Source organism: Nicrophorus vespilloides, unplaced genomic scaffold (assembly GCF_001412225.1).
Source record: "Nicrophorus vespilloides isolate i.1.1-1 unplaced genomic scaffold, Nicve_v1.0, whole genome shotgun sequence".
Lineage (NCBI taxonomy): Eukaryota > Metazoa > Arthropoda > Insecta > Coleoptera > Silphidae > Nicrophorus > Nicrophorus vespilloides.
This window is the reverse complement of record NW_017099949.1, coordinates 6166-26726: the sequence shown is the minus strand read 5'-3', so window position 1 is coordinate 26726 and position 20561 is coordinate 6166. Positions and strand designations below refer to the sequence as shown.

Sequence of the window (20561 nt, the reverse complement as noted above, 5' to 3'; positions counted from 1 at the left end):
CGTCCTTAACGTGTTAATGATTAATTCGTTCAATATATGTAGATTTCCGGTTTTCAAATGGTTATATTTCCTCCAATTAGTTTGTAATTTGTATTTCAGTGGAAGTCACGTATTTATTTTAAGTCAGAAATTACCAAACACAACTAATCTATATCGAGTTAATTATCACTTACAAACGTGCGAAACAGGTTAACCGTTCAGTCAACTCCATGTATAGAGTTGTCTCTAACGTTTCTAACCGGACTTAACACTATACAATATTTTTAATTAAATAAATTTATATTGTTCTAAAATTAATCACTTTCTACGTCATTGTGTAATCTTTTCACTTGCGAACATCTTTTTAAGTGATTTTAAAATAACTCAATATAAATATAATTTCAATTCTATAATGTTATGATTCAATAATAATAAATAATATAATGTTTATTGCATCAGTCGTACAAAAAAAGAACAAAATAAATATATATAATTTCAAAAAAGTCAACTTATACAAAGGGCTTATAACCATAGGGCTTTTTGCCTTTTATAATTCAATTATCGCAAAATTATACATTATTGTTCTTTCTCCTTATATTCCTTATAACCATTTCGGATATCCTTTTAAGCGATTTTGAAATAACATGGTTATAGAAAACAAACCTTTTTCTTACGTCTTGTTTGTTTTAATACGAATAAATAAACTATTTTATTTAATGCTAACATAAAAGTTCGATTAATTAAAGTATTAATTTAGATTTTTCACCAATATGTAATGCAAATGAGAAATGGGAAAATAACAACATATTTCCATTGTTCCAGTATACATGTTGTATATACGAAAAGAAATGATACGTAAAAACAAAATTTAAGGTACAGATATTGCCCAATCTGCAATGACGTAAATTATTTCAATTCATTGTGAAATTATTTTACTTTTCTCTAAATTATATTAATTAATGCTTTCATTCTTAAAAAAACTGGCAATTTTCTACGAAGATTCTTGTCAAGGTCGCGTTGCATCGTTATTTTGTTGTTTTTTTTTGTATGCTGTTTCATTGATGAATCGAAAAAAATGTCCAATCAAAAGTTGTGAAACCCTCGTCGGGTTAATCATTGTGGATTCCCGGAAAGATTCGTTTCCAAATCCAGAAAAATTCTCCCATGTAAATGCATATATAAATCGATCGCACAGCATTTACTTTGTTATTAGTTTTCCGAGCTGGATCTAGTGAACACCTATGAATAAACCGTACCCGAAGTACGTACTAAAGTTCCCAGCAGTTTCAGACTTCCCAGAACGTGTACGTAAATCGATCACAGTGGGCTCCGTAAAAAGTGTTGTTTAATGGCACACAGTCCATTTGTTATCATCGATGGTGGCGTTGGCGTAGTCAGGTCTCCTTTCTGCCGGAGTTGAAGAGTGCTTTTGGTGTAGTCTTCGGCAGTAAGTCGCGAAACACGCAGCCGGACGGTCGGCGTGGCGTGTGAGTGTGAGAGAGAGAAAGAGAGTGAAAGTGGCGGCAACGACGACGATGATGATGATTATGATGATCCTCTGAAGGTCCGGAATTTAATCCCAAACCCCAAAAGAGAACTCATCCCCTTCATCTCAACCAGTTCGTTATATTGTTCTTCCTCCAATCGCACGGAAGTATGTGGACCAATTCCGCCACCCCCTTTATCACATTCCTACTCGTAAGTTACTTTTTTCTAACTATTGTTTTTCTTAAAAAAAAATAAACTTATTCGATCTTTTATAATTTTATTTATACGTTACAATTATCTCGTTTTGTTTGCTTTTATATAATTGTGCCTTACACAAAACCGTATTGGCAGGCGGAAAGGAATGCAGTTTATTCTTTTTTTGGCGAGTTCAGGGGGTCAGATCAGAGTACTTTCGTGGCGCCACTTGGTCAAATAACAACAACATCTCTCTGTTCAGCAACAAATGAATATTACAAACGAATAAAGAAAAAATGTAAAAAAAAACATGAGATCGAAAACAGGAAAATTTCGCACGATTTCGAGTTTTGAAATGAATTTTATAAATGTATCTCTATATTAAATATTATAGGTGCCAAGGGCATTATTACACAGAATCTCCTGACATTTACACTCTCGATGCACAATGCGAAGAGAAAAGATACGCCGAAGACGTTGGCATATCCTCGGTAAATAGTAAATCATAGGCACCTCGAGCGCGTCGATTCGAAATTAATTTGAAACAGTCGGACGATGATGAGAGATGCAATAATAATGGAAGATGAAGGAGAAGAGAAATATAAAAAGTTCTATAGTAATGGTATTCCACTTACAACGGGAATGCGTTCGCAAATGGCTCGTTTATTATTCAAATCATGGGTGACATTAAGATCGGTCGACAGGGAGTGTATGAAAGAGAGAGAAGGATAGAAAATGGTACTTCATTAGCATTAATTAAATAACAACTTAAATACTTCCCATGCGACTTTTTTTCTGTTTATTTTTTTTATATAAACGCGGAAAAAAATGTTATTATTGATAATTAAAGAGATATATGGAACGTTCTTTTCCTATGTTACGTCCTTTAAATAATTATGTAGTTGTTTGATTATTTAAATTTCATGAATAATATATTTTCAAAGTAATTGCAAAAGATTATTCATTGACAAATCATGTTTAAGAATATTAAAGAGTAATTTAACGTAATATTTAAAAAAGTGATCATCAATTATTTTTGTGCAATTTCATAATATAATTTCGTATTGTAGATAATTCGTACAATTAGTACATTCAATATATGAAAGTCGCTCTTGTGATGAAATTTGTCCATTCTTTTTTTCTGGGTTTTCCTTAATTTTTGATCCCACGCAATTATAATACGTAATATATGTACAATACACATACAGAACTTAAAAAAATGTAATACAAACAGATTTTTTTTGGAACAAAAAATCCACTTAATTTTTGTTAGTACTTATAAACAATTACATAATAAATAATATTAATACAAACAATAATAATTTAAAAAAATAAAATATTTGCTAAATATTGATTCAAAAAAGTATTTATTATTTTTAAGAGCAATCAATCATAAATATAATTGATCATTAAAAAAGGTAACATAACACAAGTAGTTATATATAATACTTGTAATATTAATATAAAAAAATATTGAATAATCTATTATCAATTTTTCTTACTGGACGTAAAGAAAAGTTAGAAATTCCAACTATAATATTATGTAATTAACTAATTAAATTACGTGATCAAAAATATCGTTTCTTATATAGATATATTGAAAAATCCAAATTTTCCGATTACCGTTATAATGAATAATTTTTGTTCTAGAAACCTTCAGATCTTTTGTTTCTAATGTGCTTTCAAGCATTATACATTCATATGCGATATTTTATTAATCAATAATATGTTTCATATTATGCAATAAAATCATTCTAAAAAATGTTTAATTACATATTTATAAAAAAATATTACCTTTCATAAATTTAACGTATTATTACAAGAAATAAGTTATAATTAAGTTTTTTACAGAAATGAATCAAATTTTGTAAATATTAAAGGCATTCGCACCTTTCAGCTATTGCATACATTTTGCAAGAATATCCTTGCTTCTTTTATGATCTTTACCAGTTTTATTGGTGGAAACAACAATAAACTTCGACTTGCTGATTGTTCTTGTTGGCCGGAGCAGCGGAATCCTGGCTTCCTTTTATCGGTTTCGTGGCGAAACAAATAAATTACGATATTATAATTAAATTGGTCGTTAACTGTGTGGAAGGACGAACAAAATGATGCACAGCAGAGTCAAAATACTTTAAATGCTAACTAACCTGCCTCAAAAAAAAAACAATAAACCCATTCATCGGGATTTGAACATTTTGGACAAATCAATTCACACCATTTTTTTTCTTTCCTTATATATATTTTTTTCTCCTCTCTCATGTATAAATTGCAACTCATAATAAAAATTGATACATTTCCGGAAAAAGGCAAGGACATCGAGTGTGTGTGTGTTTATTACAATATTAACAACGCTCTCTTTTCTTAATTCTTTCATATTACCTTTTTTTATATTAATAACCACACCCACGATACTAAAGGCCTGATGTGATGCAACTGCTTTATTTCCATGCCGAAAACGATTACAAGTTTAAATTTTTTTGGAAAATTTTGAGATGTAATATACTATGTTCTGTATGTAACAGAACGAGAACAAGATTTTTTATTCCATACGTGATTTTTTTAAGAGTGTAATTAAAAGAGTGACATAAGAACTAAAAAAGGAGTTTAAATTGGTGATGAGTCATAATAGTTATTAAAATGAAGCAATTGCAGTGAAATTACATGACATTTAAATAAAAAATAGACTCGGATTCATCCATAACTAGTATCTCTCCAATTGGTCTATGATTTTCAAGCTTTAGTACTAATAACGTAATTCGTAGTAAACAAATATTTTTTTTACTTTTAGTTATAATATTATTATCTCTAATTTAAAACTCTAGTTAATATCATATACTTTAATAAAAAAAAATAACCAACATTTAATAATTCAAATATTTAAATACTATTTAACTAAATTATACTAAATAATGCACGAAAGGTAATTGAGATCGTAATGCTGTGGAGCATTGTAAGTTAATGGACACACGCCATACAAAGATGAAGGTTGTTGACTCCAGTAAACTTCCTACCAAAAAAAAATTATTTACTTCACTTATTTTGTGAACAACATTATAAGAACTTTGGCAATTTACATGTATGTAAAAGGAAACACGGCTAAATAGAAAACAACCATGCGACTTAATTGTTCTTTCGATTAAATAAACATGAGCACTTATGGGAAGAGGCAAGTTTTACTTTGCTATTTCTGTATTATTTTTTAATAACGTCTCAATTACCCGCATGCCACCAAATATGAGATTCGTCTGCGTAATTCGGAATACAAATGTTACGTGCATTATAAAATAGCTTCAAATCAGGTCAAATTCATCATACCATTTCGCGTTTCCATAAACGTTTAAAGATCAAGAACTCTCAAGGTCATTGAACATTTTAGAATTCAAAATATAACCAGATTTCTATTTGTTGGATATCTTATTATTTATGATATAACACTTGATGTTAAAATGATTAAAATATATTGTATTATATTTGTAACAAGAAAATTAATATTATTTGAATTATTCTGTATATACAATAAAACATTTAAAATTACACAATTTTAAAACTTAAATAATTATAGCGTTTTTAATATTGCATAATAGTATTTTTATGAATTATTATATGTGAAAAATGATCTATGAATTTATCTATATTTTTAAATCTAATAGTAAATTAACATTTATTGTATACATAAAAGAAAGAAAGTAATTTTGCCTTTTGAAAGATATACTTGGATATAATAACAGTATCAAAGAGATGTTTTTTCTTCAAATTATAAATTGTCTAATGTTACAGTACATGTTTTATCAGAATTATAAATTGATATTGAAGGTGCTTCTTCTGTGTGAATTATAATGTACTACAGTGCAGCAAAACTCATCTAGCATGTAAGATACTAGAAGTGGGTCATCTAAAAAATGTTGCAACAAATTTATCCAGTTGCACGATCTTGTTTATAATTCAGTTGTATAAGTACTCTCTTTCAATTGTCTCAGACGAAAAGTTTATACGCGAATCAAATTTTGTTCTACTATTTGTATCGCAATTGCCACACTCATTCAATTGCTCCATTTTCGTGAAAGATTTATAATTGTCGAATGTATAATAAATATTCGTAATGCCTTAGGAAACATACAACAATAATTTTTGGGTAATCATTTTTTTTCATATACTCGTTGAAAGCTTTATGATTGATATTCGTGCTCGGTTTGAATGTTCGATTTCTAAAAATACAATTGCTTTTAGCTCAACGGAATTAGATCATCAAATATTATTTAACTATATCATCATATATTTTGCAACCTAAAAAACATCTCAAAATCGATGACTCCATCAACACAATTTATTATTCTGACCAGTTTTCGAATCCAGTTATAACTGATGAACATAAATAACTTGTAATTGTGAAGAAATATTATTAAATTTGATTCTAAGTAATTCACAATAAATTGTAAATATTATAGGACGATAAATAAATACAAATAATTTAATTTAAAGAAGAATCGATTGTAGTAAACGAATTGCGTATTCACTACAAGCAGCAACTTAAGTTTTATTTCGGTTTCTTTTATATTTAATGTTTCCTTCATGAAATAGTGAAGGATTCAACTGACCATCGCATATTTTACGCTTTGTGAATATTACAGCAAATAATGTATATACAAACTAACTGAAGATTATACAAAAACAATGAAGAAATTATGCAAACACAGTGTTTTGTTTTAAATTAAATACTGGTATCGTATATTAAATAAAATATTTTATCGAAGATGGTCAAGTTTCTTTGCAACGATTAATAATATTTTTATTTTATTATATTTTTTCTAAATACGTATTCAGTTCATAACTTTTGTTAATATTGGCCATTTGAGATGAAAACTTAGAACATGAAAATTTAGGGTATTTATAATAATTGATTATTGACTTGTTTTTAATGGTATTACGTTGACTATTTTGTGGTTAAAGAAATATTGGATTTTTGATTAAATATTTCGATCATAATTATGTATTAATAAAATTGTTTAACCACAAAATTGATTATTAACGCAATATACATTAATTGGATTCATTTCAATTTAGTATTCGAAATCATGATAAAAAAGTAAGCGAGATAATTTAATACTATGCGTCTATAAATAAATTTAGTAATTGAATGTCTGACAACGACAAAAATTATACAGTTCTTGTACCTATAAAATATTGATGGTTTTAATATAAATTTTTTATATGCAATTTAGTTTATGATGATAAATACATATTTTTTGAATTGGTGTATTCAGATTTATTTATTATATCCAAAATGAGAAAGTTATTTTTAGGTTCCAAGTTTGTTATAATTTATGACGCTTTATACCAAACAAAAAAATAGGAGACCCAAAGTTGGAGTCGCGTTGGGCTTCAACGGACAAACAACACAAAGCGACCAAAAAGTGCATACCAAATCCATGTATTTATTAATCAAGGGTGACAAGATTAATAAGTCCGTGTTCCTTGTTATGACACTGCATATTAATCTCATCGTGGAAAACGTATTTGTTATTCGCAAATTATCCTATGCGTTTGAAGCAATCATTCATTTACCCAAACAACGGTGAATATTTGCACGTAAGCTGCTTTAAGCATGCATTCAGAGAAAAAAAGGTAAATTTTAAAAAAATATGAAATTGTAAATAGAAATTCCGAATGGAAGAATGCGAATGCTTCAACTTGACCCAATAAAACAAACAGTAACGTTTATTTGCGTAACAAATTGTTTAATTTTGTTTTTGTTTTTGGCTCGCACGTTTCTGATTTGATTGAGTGTACTTTCTTCTTGGCCCAGATTCAAATTTGTAGGTGTTTATTATCACAAAAAAAGGATCAGAGCAAATGTTCACCATTTATTGCCTTCGCATATTTTTGTTTCTCCTTTTTTTGTGGAGATCGAAATCCTTTGGACAAGGACGCTTGATTACTATTAATAGAAAGAAGCCAACGCTAATGCACAAGGCAGTTTCCCTTCCCCATCGTTGCGTCAGAAATTCAACTTTGAAAGTTCCCCCTCGTTCGCATGGAATGTATATGTGTGTTATTCTGTCTGGCCACGCTTTGTTGCTAGAAATGAAGAATGGATGTAACCAAATGCAATTATTACAAACAATGATGTTTCAATCGGACAGCTGATGCGATGATTGCTATTGATATGTTTAATCAACACAGCATTTCTAATTAATGTCTGCAAACACCTGCGTACTTTCCTAGTAACTCGATAAATTGCGCTATAATCAAATACGGCAAATCTTGGTTATAACAACATTTAAGGGACAGCATTATAGCCGAGGTTACATTAGGAATTCTTCATAACTTGCATCATTTTAAGTAGATGTATGTACGTTAAAGCTCTTATCGCTGTAAACAAGCTTAAATCTGATTACGTTAATACTAATTACTATGAAAATGGATTAGACCGCTTGCTAATTATAAGTTAGTATACAATATGATATAACTTTTGAATAAATATATTTGTTTTCATTGCAAATATACTTCAAGACTCTTGCTTAAATAAACATGTACATAATTTTATATCATAAATCTAATCAAGTGGGTGAACAAACGGATATTATGATGATCAAAGCTCCGAGGAATTCCAAGAGAAATTGAAAACTCAATTATAAATCTATGAATGAATTTACAAAAGATAATTAGAAAATTAATACCGAATATATTAAGTACATGAACGGATGTTGCCTCAAAACGGAAGAAAACTTTATTTGTAAGATAAGTATATAAATCAGCTCTCGTTTTTTGATTATTTAATTTTCTATATATCAATAAGAAATCTTAATTCATAAGAAGGTATGGAAACAAATATACTAGTATATATATAGTATAAACTATAGGTTTGTTAATAAATAAAGTGTAATTAATCTATGTAATAATTATGTTCAAATTAGTTGGAAAATAGGTTGTAATTCTATAGGTAGATTGAATTTCTCGTATACAAGTTACGAGATCTTAAATCTCGATTTAACGCTAATAAAATCTGTTTCTTATAAGGATTTGCATGCGAAATATCCATCTATCACGAATCCTTCAACTACGTCCATTATATGAATGTGCGTGTTATTAACACTTGTTGATCTAGCAATCTGCAATCTATTCAAGTACCCCAACACAACTAGTATAACTTTGTTTTATTTAGAATTTAAGTTATAATATAAATTTAATTTTTAGAACACACATTTTTCAAATTAGTATCTACACATTTTTCTTGTGCCAATTTTTAAATTATTTTATCATATATTTATTAACATTTAACTTTGGAAAAACACAATTTATTACATATGTTTATAGTGTGTTTGAAAGTATAATGATGTAAATGTAATTTACGATTTTTATCAAATTTTAATAAAAAAAATATTATTAAAACCAAATATTTTAGAAAATCATAGCACGAAAATATACACTATTTATTCTAATTGTTACACATTTTATTACGTTTAATGCAATGAGAAAATGTTTAACAAGAATATCGTGCGTATGGAAGTTAATTTAGCGTGGAAAATAATCGGACTGGAAGTAACCTAGATAACTTGTTACAATTACCTGGAAAAGCGATTTACGAAATGTTGCTTGCTAAAATTTATTGAGCAAAATGATTTAAATTACAGTTACAGTTTTGTTTGAAGTAATTTTTGAGGAATATAAAAAAATAGATTTATAATATATTAGTAAGTTAACAAGTATGAAGAAGTACAATTTGTTGCCAACCATACATGGTTTTTGTTTTCATTCCACTAAAAATTGTTTGTATTGTTTAACTAACGAACTTTAAAATAAAGTAATTAAAAAAAAATATTTAATTTATTTAAATCAACAAATATATGTTAAAATAAATAGTGTTAACAACGTCAACTACTTCAATACATTCATGATATAGATAGATTTTTAAATTATTAACGTAAGTTTCTATGCAAATAAAAACAAATGTATCCGGTTAATTTTATATTAAGATACAATCGGAACGTATAATTTAATAAAACATATCGTTACATTGTTTTCCTGATTGATTTTGACATTTCATTAATATATGTGGGTCTCTGTTCAAAATATTTTAAGGATGTGAAGAATGAATAAGACTGGAAATATGTATACGGTATAATTTAAAACGGCGCCTGTGCGACCACCGCAAAATTGCCAATTCATAATTCCCGCTAAGTTTGCCGAGAAACAATTGAAAATTTATATTGTCTTACGAACGAGGCGAGGAACAAAAAAAATGCACGTACTCAGAGTATATAAAAGGAGCGTGTACTTGAGATCACAATAACATTAAATCGATTCCAACGAATTAAAACAATAATAAAAAATAACTACTTCTGTTTTCCTTTGCGGCACTAGGATACTCATAAATTAGTTTTGATGTTTCGGTAAATAAATTTCAGAGATTCTTTGTTTTATAACCTTATAAATTTTAGTTAATTTAAATAAAAGTAAATAATAGTAAAGAATATGATGTTTATCACTGAAAAAGTGTATTGATGTTACAGAACTATTACAATATTAAAACAAATCCACTTTTTCAAGGCATATAATGAATTCATATAATTCATAAAAAAAAAGCGGTTTAGTTTCTTTTTGAAAACCAGCGTCAATTTATATTTTTTTCATTGTAGGTAATAAAATTTAAATACAAATTATATTTTAATCAATAATAAAATGAATTCTTAAATAAATACAGACACCTTTCAGGAATGCTGTGAGAAATAAATTTGTTGCCGACGCATTTTCTTTATATTTATTATGAACTGTTTGCAAATTGCCGTGTTTATTGTAACCGGATAGCCGAGGTAACAGAAACATCATAAAACTACTACATTATAAAAATACGTTTATTGTTTCTAAATGGTGTTGGGATAAAATTGAAGGAAGCGTAAAATATTTATTGATCGTATGTAATAAATAGATGCTTTGAAAGAATGCTTAGACATATCAAGCTATAATTTCTGAGATTTCATATGTATTCTTTTAATCCAATTATTTTTTCTAAATGATCTATTGGAACTATTCTTATTATAATGTCTTTGATCACGAAATCGACTAGTGTTTTATGTGATAGGCATTAGTAATTTATGGATTTATTTGTTGTAGACATAATTCTGAGTCACTCGAAATTAATCAAACTATTTCTTTTTGTCGATATTAAAATTAATATTTTCGATGTAAACTGTTGGCATATAAAGAACATTGACATTTAAGTATTATTAAGTACTGTTACCATAATTTACCAGGAAACGAAAAAAATAATATGTAACGCCTTCGCTTTCGTATGAATTAAAAACTCATAATTCAGAGTATTTATCTGCAAAAGATTAATAAAATCGCGGTATCCTTCGTTTTCGATACATAATAAAAGCATGTAGTTGGGTGATTTTATTCGCGTATAAAAGGTCGTTACGCATAAAATTGTCGTTAAAAAACCAAGCAATCGAGGAAGTTATGGCACGAAACAAGATAAGCTCACTTCGTCTTCAGAACAGAAATGTGTTATTGTTTTCCGACTGGAATCCGGCATGCTAAAAATAGATACATCCGAGCTGTGTGACTGTATGTGTGTGCTGATGAAAGGTCCCATAAATAATGATTAAAAAATACGAAATTATAGGCTGGACCCCCGGTCCTCACGATTATTGACACCGCAATAAAAGTTAGTCTGGTGATTTCTTGTTATTTTTGTTGCCGTTGTTGATGCATAAATCCACATGGACCTCCGCTACTATTCTAATGCCCTCTTGAACTGTTTCAAGGACGATTCTTACTTTTTTGGTTTATTCATTCCTGTCTTAGCAACGCGTTATTCGATGTCGAGATACGATCTTCTTCATATCTTTCATATTTCATTTTGGATAATCAAACATACATAATAATTAAGATTATTTTTCTTTTATTTATGTGTACATGACTTTATAATTTTAAAATTAGTAAAATAATACACAACTAAATTAAAAAAAAAAATAAGCAATTATTTTTTTGATAAACATAGTCAATTAATTTTAAGTCTATTAAAAAAAAAACTTGTATCAACTAGAATCATAAATATATTTTGAATGAAAATAATAACAATATGTAATATTTTTGTGTAATATATTTTCTATTATATAAAAAAACGTGATTTTTTTACCTTCAAAAATATGCAAATATAATTTACTTATTTTATGCATAATTTATAGGATTATCGCATTCTATATCAAACTCCAACCGCATTTATGTTTTGTAACAACTCTGCATTTAGAACTTGAGTCTATTACTATGTCGCAATTATAGTTAAACATTTACATAGATTTTGAAATTAGTTAAACAACATGTTTAAATTATGAATAATATTCATATATTATATTATTTTTGTTTTCTAATGAATACGAATAATAATTTGATGCATTCTTATATATACATGATTTGAAACTAATTCTAAATGATCATATTTACGTAACTAATTATTTGTAAATAAATTCAAGTACAGTAAAACGCTAATTACCGTATTAGTATTTACTTATAAATAATTTTACAAGGAAAATAATAAAAAAAATCTAATTACATTTTAAAATGATTATTTAATTTTAGTTTTTTCAATTTTTTAACAAATTATACCAACAATGAGAAAATAATTGAGAGCACAGTTTTGAACGTAGTGATTTTACATCTTTTCACAAATGAAAGTAATTATTAGGAAAAACTGAAAATAAAAAGAGGTTAAATCCGAAACCCCTATTGCTCCTCCATATCTTTAACTCGCCTCTACATTGTTTATCAATATTTTGAAGTAGCTGTCACATTGCCGTGTATAATGGATTATTTATCATTAGTTACTAATGATTAATCTGTTTATTTTTTTTATTTCAATTTAATATAATGATGTTTTTGAGGTTGGTTAATAATCGATGAAATGTGATCATTAAACAAAATATATGTTTTTTCATAATTACATAATAAGAATGTATTAGGTAACATTTGTTGTATCAATCGGTATTTGCAAGTAACTTGTGCTCGGATACTTATAAAAATATAAATTCCGCAGAACGAAATTTACAAAAACGTATCCTATCACAAGTACTTATCAAGTATAAAGTAGTCTTGCAAGTACTTTTATTATAATACAAGGACAATCCGAAACATCGGTTGTTCAGCTCTAGCCAAAATTCTTTAGCGAATTCCTCCTAGATGTTTTGCAATAATTTCGTTGCACGTCTAATTTTTGAAGGCGAGCGAATTAAAAGAGAATCGCGCATAACACGGTCCGCGATTCCGTTGCACCATCCTTCCGAAACGTGTAATTGGCTGAGGATTACCTTGGCAAGGTCGCTCGGCCGGAGCAATACAAGTCCATTCCCAACTCACCAACAGCAAATACACAAACAACAATTTTTGATCAAGAATAAATAATAAAATATCTGGAATAGTAAAAATGATAATATTGTTCATGAAACATTGTTTATTAACTAATAATAAGCACCCTGGTCGGCAATTAAACGGATGGGAGGTAATAAGAGTTAGAGGACAACCGTTACAAGCTACTATAATTATTGGCAATTCCCTGTCGCCGTTTGGTTTTATTGTTTTGTTTCTTGTTTTCGGTTATTATTATTGTTGTTTTTTCATCTTTCTGCATTTTTTGCCGACGTAAAATCGGCTTTGACATTAAACACAATACTCGTTCTGCAAATAATGTCGCATACTCTTGAAACACAAAACAAAAACCGAACAACGAGGCCTATTCCAAACCATATAAGTGCACTTTGAATAAATTTATGTGAGCCAACAGAATCCAGTCGGCGGAAAATAAAACAGTTACAAAATGTACTTTATTATTACTATACAATTGTTTTTTTTTGTTCTTCTACGTTCCGCCTCTCGTACCGATTTTGGACGCATTTTCCTTTACAATCATTTCAATATGCACACTTTTCACTTTTCTAATTAATCCGGTTACGCTCTGATTGCCAGCGCCCCCTTTTTTTTACATAACAAGGGAATATGGTTTATTTGCAGCAGAATTTTACTTTTTATTATTAAATAACTCGAAACTGTTTGAGCACATTAATCGGACTCACCTTGAACTCTCCCGTAATCGTGTCTCTCTGTCCATACATTTTGTTCCTTCATGTATCATTATATGCATATCATAATATACGTTCCCACGTACAATTTGCACACATTTCGCGACATGTGAATCAAAAATGCAGCGCATTATATAAGAAACAACTGTACCAAATATTAATTATTGTATTTTTAAAATATGCTTCTTACTGTATTAAAATAGTGTATTATTCTAATATAAATCTAAAAAAAAACATAATTTAAATTGATTTAATAAAAAAGGTGATAAAACATCACAAAGTTGATTATTTTTATAAAAAAAACATTAAGTTTCATTTGACAATAAGAATACTTTTTTCGAAAGAAAAGACGCACTCATTTTTTGTGAAAGCAAATAGCTAAATCAATTCATAAATGAATTAGAATAAATTATATAGATATAGTCCGAAAAATACTGCTATTTATATACAATAATTAAGTAATCGAATAACACTGATCGATTAAATTTTTGCATAATCTGTGTTAAGAAAAATATAAATTTAATTTAAAGACACAAATTTGCATATTTGATCTGTAATTTTATGACATTGTAACGGTGTTTTTCAATAACAAAATCTTCAATTTTGTTACACCTTGATAGACATTTCAAAAAAACAAACTCCGATGGACTAGTTAGTTATTGGTGAATGTGTAAACTGGACTTGATTGGGAGTAATTTCAAATTATAATCTTGTGTTATCCAAAAAATAACCTTGGTTTAGTTTTAATTAGTGGCAGGTTTATGTAGGGTCAGACAAGGCCATCGAGATCAACTTTGGATTGTGTATGTGTTTTTTTTACAATCTTTGGAATGCTTATTCAAAATTTGTAGTTATGCCGCCTGCTTCTGTTCCTTGTCCGATGCATTTTTTGTGTGTTAATTTATTGTTGTACAATATATTATTAAATAGTGAATAACTGCAATTAGTACATCTGATACTCTTTTTTCACGGTGGATACTTTGCATGGACCATCACGTAAAAGAAGATTAAGTGTATATATTTATTCTTATAATGGTGCAGAATGTAAAATAGGTGTACAAATGTACAAAGAAAAACGTATGAAAATTAGTTACAACACTTACAATCAAATAATTTCAATTTCCAGAAAACAAAGTCGAGTGATTGGCAAACATTTATCTTCTCAATTTTAAGAGTTTTTGCAAAACGTGCATTACTTCTAAGTTTACCACAAATTAATTGAAAAAATAGTTAATTTAATATATACAAACTAACCATTTATTTAAATAACTATATTAAACTTGACAGTTTAATATATTTAGGAATAAGTTATGTCTTTAATCTAATAAAATGTTCAGTTGAAAAGGTTCTGTAAGTTCTTTCTCCCAAATTTACTTCTGTAATGGACTTAATTTATTATTTCCATTGTATTTCATGCAATATAAACACATAGATCCATGCTTAATTTAAGAGTAATCCGGTATTAAAAAAAAAACTGAAACATTGACCCTGAACAAGTAAGTTTACGATCACTTTTTTTATTACAGCTGAAATTATTATTATTGCATTACAATGTATAAAATGCTCGCTCAATCTTAAATAATAGTTTCTATAATTCAATTTACTTTTCAAGGATAACGTACAAATTAATTTCATATGAAGATTTTTTTCTTCTTCGAATAACACCGAATCTTCACCCATTAATTTGTGATTCTAATGCATTAGCAACATTGAAGTAATTGTATACTTTTTTTCGCTCTCTTATTATTATCCACTCGTTGTTTAATAATTAGATAAACACGGATTTTCTTTGTGTTTGCACTCGGTTACGAAAGTAACATATATATTAATCAACACGTAATAATTGTTCCGTTGAAAGCGTAAGTATGTGTTTTTATTTTAATTCTATTGGAACGGAAAAGTGGAAAACTTCCTACGGCCGTTTTGAAATAATACCATAGATTTTGCCATTGTTTTTATTTACGCTGATTGAGTTATGTTCTCTTACACCTATCCTTCATTGCTACACAAAATGGAGAAAAAAATATATGTTTCACTGTAACATTTCAATGATCAAGGTCTCCATCTATCCAGATTCGATTTACCGGCTTGCACATACACTACGTTTACGCCCTTACCAAGAATGTTACGTAACGGTCCATTTAGCTTCGTATATTTTGAATTAGAGCACAGTAGATTTTCCACGAAAAAGATGATTGCAATAGATGAATTTCTTGGATATTAATACAAAATTTGTGACATGAAAAATTGAAAATGGAATAATCTAAGCATTTCGATCAATTTCGAAACAAGGCAAATTAACAAAAGAAAATACGAGTTTCGAATTAAAATTTATCTTTACAGATTATTTTATTTGACCTTTACTACTTTTATTTACTGAGACATTATAAACCAATTAAGAGACGTAGACTGAAGGACTCTGTAGGTCGATATACTTTTGAAGGAATTCGCATTGTTTTTTAAATTAGTACAATAAAGTCGTGCGGATTTTATATTTGATAGCCAATTAATTCCATTTAAGTAAAATTTTAATTTAAATAGTCCTTAATGTTAATTTCATAAACGCGCCTCTCGTGTATTGCTTGTGAAATATTTGTTATATAATAAAGGAAGATCGTGTTTATAGAGAAATAAAACAAAAAATATTGGTGAAACAAATAAGTTTTGAAACTTTGCATTTCGTTGTGTTGCATCAAAATAATATGATCTTATATAAATCGCTTGCAAAATGCACGAATGTAACAACCACAAGGTATTACATTTTTTATAAATATCTGCATAATTAAATACAACGCCCAGCGGATTTTTTTTGTTTTAAAATATAATAATATTAAAATATGCAAATAATGCCTTGTTTAGCATTAAATCTCCATAGATAAAATTATGGATTTTTATCTATCTTTCAACAAATAGATGAATAACTTCGAGCTAGGAATTCGAACGAAAACAAGAACAAAGTTGTACGCGATTGTGGGTGGTCTACGTTATTAACCCTGAGCAGGTTAATAAATAAATATCACAGCAACAGCGACACGAGAGAATGCTTTTCTTTCTTTTTAAAGGATTAAATACGGGTTTGAACTAAAAAAAGCTTGGTTTTGTCATGTGATAAGAGTGTGCCTGCTATTCGCAAACAGCATTATAATGGCGAATGCAATTACGTAATGCAATTGATTTTCTCGAGAGAGTGAATGTTCCTGGCGACTTGCAATCTTTAATAAATTTATTATTTATTCATGCCTCCCTCCCAGCAAATTAAATGCCATATTAACAATAATATCAAGGAGAAGTGGAATTCCAATAATTGATTTCGAAAACTCACAACTTCCGAATCTCGGATACACGCACGCACACGAAAAATATGCACGTAACAAGAATAATAGAATTCTATACAGGGCACGAGACAAAATCTTTTTTTTTCATTCGTTATTATGATTTTGATTTACATACGTTTCGTGATTCGCGTTTCTACAACAATTTATGTAAGAGGAGCACGCGCTTTCCTCTTTAACATTCGGAACGTCTTTAAAACTAGTGATGAAACTACCTCAGATGATTATTAAAAAGAAAGTACCCGAAACTTGTTGACATTTTAATTGTTTTTTGTTTGTCATTGAAAATGAGATAAAAATATATTTCTTGCTTTGACAATTATTGCTTTTATTGTCATATTTACTAGCTGTTTAGATAACATTTAATGCAGTTACAATGTAATTTTTTTATTTGCATATTTCGTTATTTATGATTTTCCATTGGTAACAATTGTATACAATATATCTATGAAAACTGACATAACAATAAATGAGAACTATGACTATCAATTAGATACTACATTATTGTTTAATGATATATTTATGTATACAAGTTATTTATTAGTATAGACATGAATTTCAAGTTAGTCCAATTTACTGATAATGCAATGCAATGCAATTCAATATGTTAATATATTGATGCAATAAATTATGTTATTTTAATGATTGTATTACCTAAATTATAATCATCTAATCAAGTAATTTTGCAAATTTCTATGCTGCTAAATGTTCATTTATGTTGTAAAATTAATAAACAATAATATAACTCCGAAATTTTAATCATTTTAATAATAAAGAAATTGAAATATATAAAGAAATATTGTTATGATAGGAATTATAAAAATATTTTCAATATTTGGAAAACTTGAAATATTTAAAGTTGATTTATAAAATATTATAAACATGCACTCACGTAAATTAGTAAATGGTTTTAATAAAAAAAAATCTAATTTAATGAAATTAAGTGAATTCCGCCCAGGTTGAAATGTTAACAATAACTGGTATTTATGTAAAAGCATTTGATTGATGTAAGTCATTGATCTGTCAACCAGTTATCAAATTGAATGACTACGCGAAAATAGGAAAGTCAACGTTCAATAAACCGCATATATGATTTAAACTTTATTTTTCTAAGATCTTATCTTTGTTGATTTCATAGTATAATTATATTTATTTTTGATATATATATATATAATTGTGAATACAATGCTTGATATATTTGAAATGACAGAAATAAGCAGCTGAATATTGATAGTAGTAATTTATATATTCTTTCTAAGTATCCACGATCTTGTGTGATGTTAATAAGGATTGAGTTGGAAAATAGGACCCATTTTAAAATATAAAGTATACTTAGATTTATATTGTTATAATTTGGGTAATTATGAAGTTTACGTAAAAAAATTTGGATTTACTGCAGAAATTTGAAGTAAATTTGATTAATGCTTCTTGCATTGCTTTAGTCTGCTCTTAAGCTTCAAGAACGTAATTGTGGATTGATTATAGCAATTTGTATTATAAACAATATAATTAGATTTTATAATTTAATGTTATGAATTTATTGCCAATGCTAATATATGCCGAAGGTTTTTTGATAAGGTGTAGTAAATATAATAACAATTAAATAATTATAACAAAAGTTAAGGATAAAGCAACGCTGTGAATTAATTAGATTGAAATAAAAGAATGAAATGTTAATATAACTTATATGTTGTAATGCAACTCATACATCCGTTTTATTAAATGTAATAATGATACAAATATTTATAAATAGCACTTGAGAAGAGAATGGGTTTTTGTTATAAAACGTACTCACATGCACGTAAAACATAACAACAAAAGCGAGCATAATGTGTAATGTATTAAGTCTTTCGAAATATCACACGGCCAAACCTCTTTCTCGTATTTTTCTCTTTCGGTTACTTTTCATTTTTTTTTGTACATACTGCATTTAATTAATTGCGAGAAGTTGCTGTACACGTCGACCTTGCCACCTAAAATGCACCCTTCTGATGAGAGATCTTTTTGTTTGCAGGTGTTTTGTTCGATGATGTTGGTCGTCGTAGGCTTGCCGTTGATGAGGCAGGAGCGCGGCGCCGGCGAGGACTTAATAGCGGGCGAGGCTTTTCTCTCGATGCTGATAAGACCTAGAGCTAGACCAACTTCAACCTCGACGACAACAACAACGTCGTCGACGACAACGATGGCTGCAACAACGACGACATCCACGACGGAATCAACGACGCAGGCGGACGAAGTGATTCGGGAAACCCGCAGTTCGGTGTACGAACCGAGGACGTTCACGAAACAGCCAACACTGAGTCCCAGTGAAAGCCTAGGTGGTGTTAGTAGTTTTAAGCCCAGTGAACCAGAAGTAAAAGATGCTGTGTCGGTGCGTGTTTCGACCTCTACGAAGAACGATTCAGCGACTGCAAAGAAGCAGCAAGTCTCGAATTCAGATGGAAGCAAGAGCGAATTTGATGTCGATGAATCAGAATCGGCGACTGATCAGTACGAGGCTCTGCCGAGTCCTTCGCCTCTGACCTACGCAAATCCCTACCATCAGGTGATATACCACAATAGCAGGGAGTTGAACCGCGCCAGGTCCGTTTCGTACAACACGGCCATCCAGAATGTGGACACCAATGAGACAAAAAGTACGGCGGAAAGCAAGAACTACTACGTGACCAAGTATCCCAAATACTATACGGACAAGAGCAGTTGGGCTACGCCGAACTATTATCCACAGCCAGAGCAAAACTACGAAGTAGATGAGTCTGTGAGCGTGGAGACCAACGGTCGAGCGCACGGTGTTCAGGAAGCCCAAAAGAAAAAGGAGGACAACCAGAAGCATGGGTACGTGGTGGAAGGAAGGAACTATCGCAAGTACCGCGTGGAGGAGCGTACTTCAGATGGATTCATCGTTGGGGAATACGGGGTCGTAAGCCACGATGATGGTTCGCTACGAGGAGTCCGATACACGGCCGATGGTACAATAAACCCACGGCTCATCTACGACGCCCTCATGAAATTCTTATCGCTGTGATGACTTCCGGTGCCAATCCACTCGTACTGATTTACTTCCTAGTTCCTCATAAAAAAATATCCATTGCCTATTTTAATACTCGCTTTACGCACACTCAACAAATAATTATGTAAAAAAAACTTTTCCGATTTGTTGATTTATTTCGATGCACTCACCAAAATTAATTAATTAAACCGAGTCATGTATTTAATGTTTAAAGAAAGTTTATTTATTTGTGAAAAATCCATGAATCAGAAAATTATTTTCAATGGAGTGCGCGTAATGCCGATTTTAGCCCTACCCTCGACGAAATCAACGAAAAAAATCATACTTAATGCTTTTTTTTAATTTAGACAATTTATAGGAGAGTTTGAGTAACGAGAAGAAAATCCAAAAAAAAGGACACAAGGACAATAATAAAAAGGTTTTCTTTTCCGTTACCTTTTCTCCTAGAACATTTATTTTATTATTTTGTTTAAATGTAAA

The 20561-nt window shown here is 29.3% G+C and overlaps 1 protein-coding gene across 1 annotated transcript; it reads left to right on the top strand.

Moving 5' to 3' along the window:
- Positions 1-1265: 1265 nt before the first annotated feature.
- On the top strand, positions 1266-20258 carry LOC108566271 (serine-rich adhesin for platelets). Its single transcript, XM_017926074.1, has 2 exons — positions 1266-1677; positions 19086-20258. Exons 1-2 carry the CDS (start codon positions 1636-1638, stop codon positions 20094-20096), a joined length of 1053 nt encoding a protein of 350 aa, XP_017781563.1. The 5' UTR covers positions 1266-1635; the 3' UTR covers positions 20097-20258.
- Positions 20259-20561: the final 303 nt, after the last annotated feature.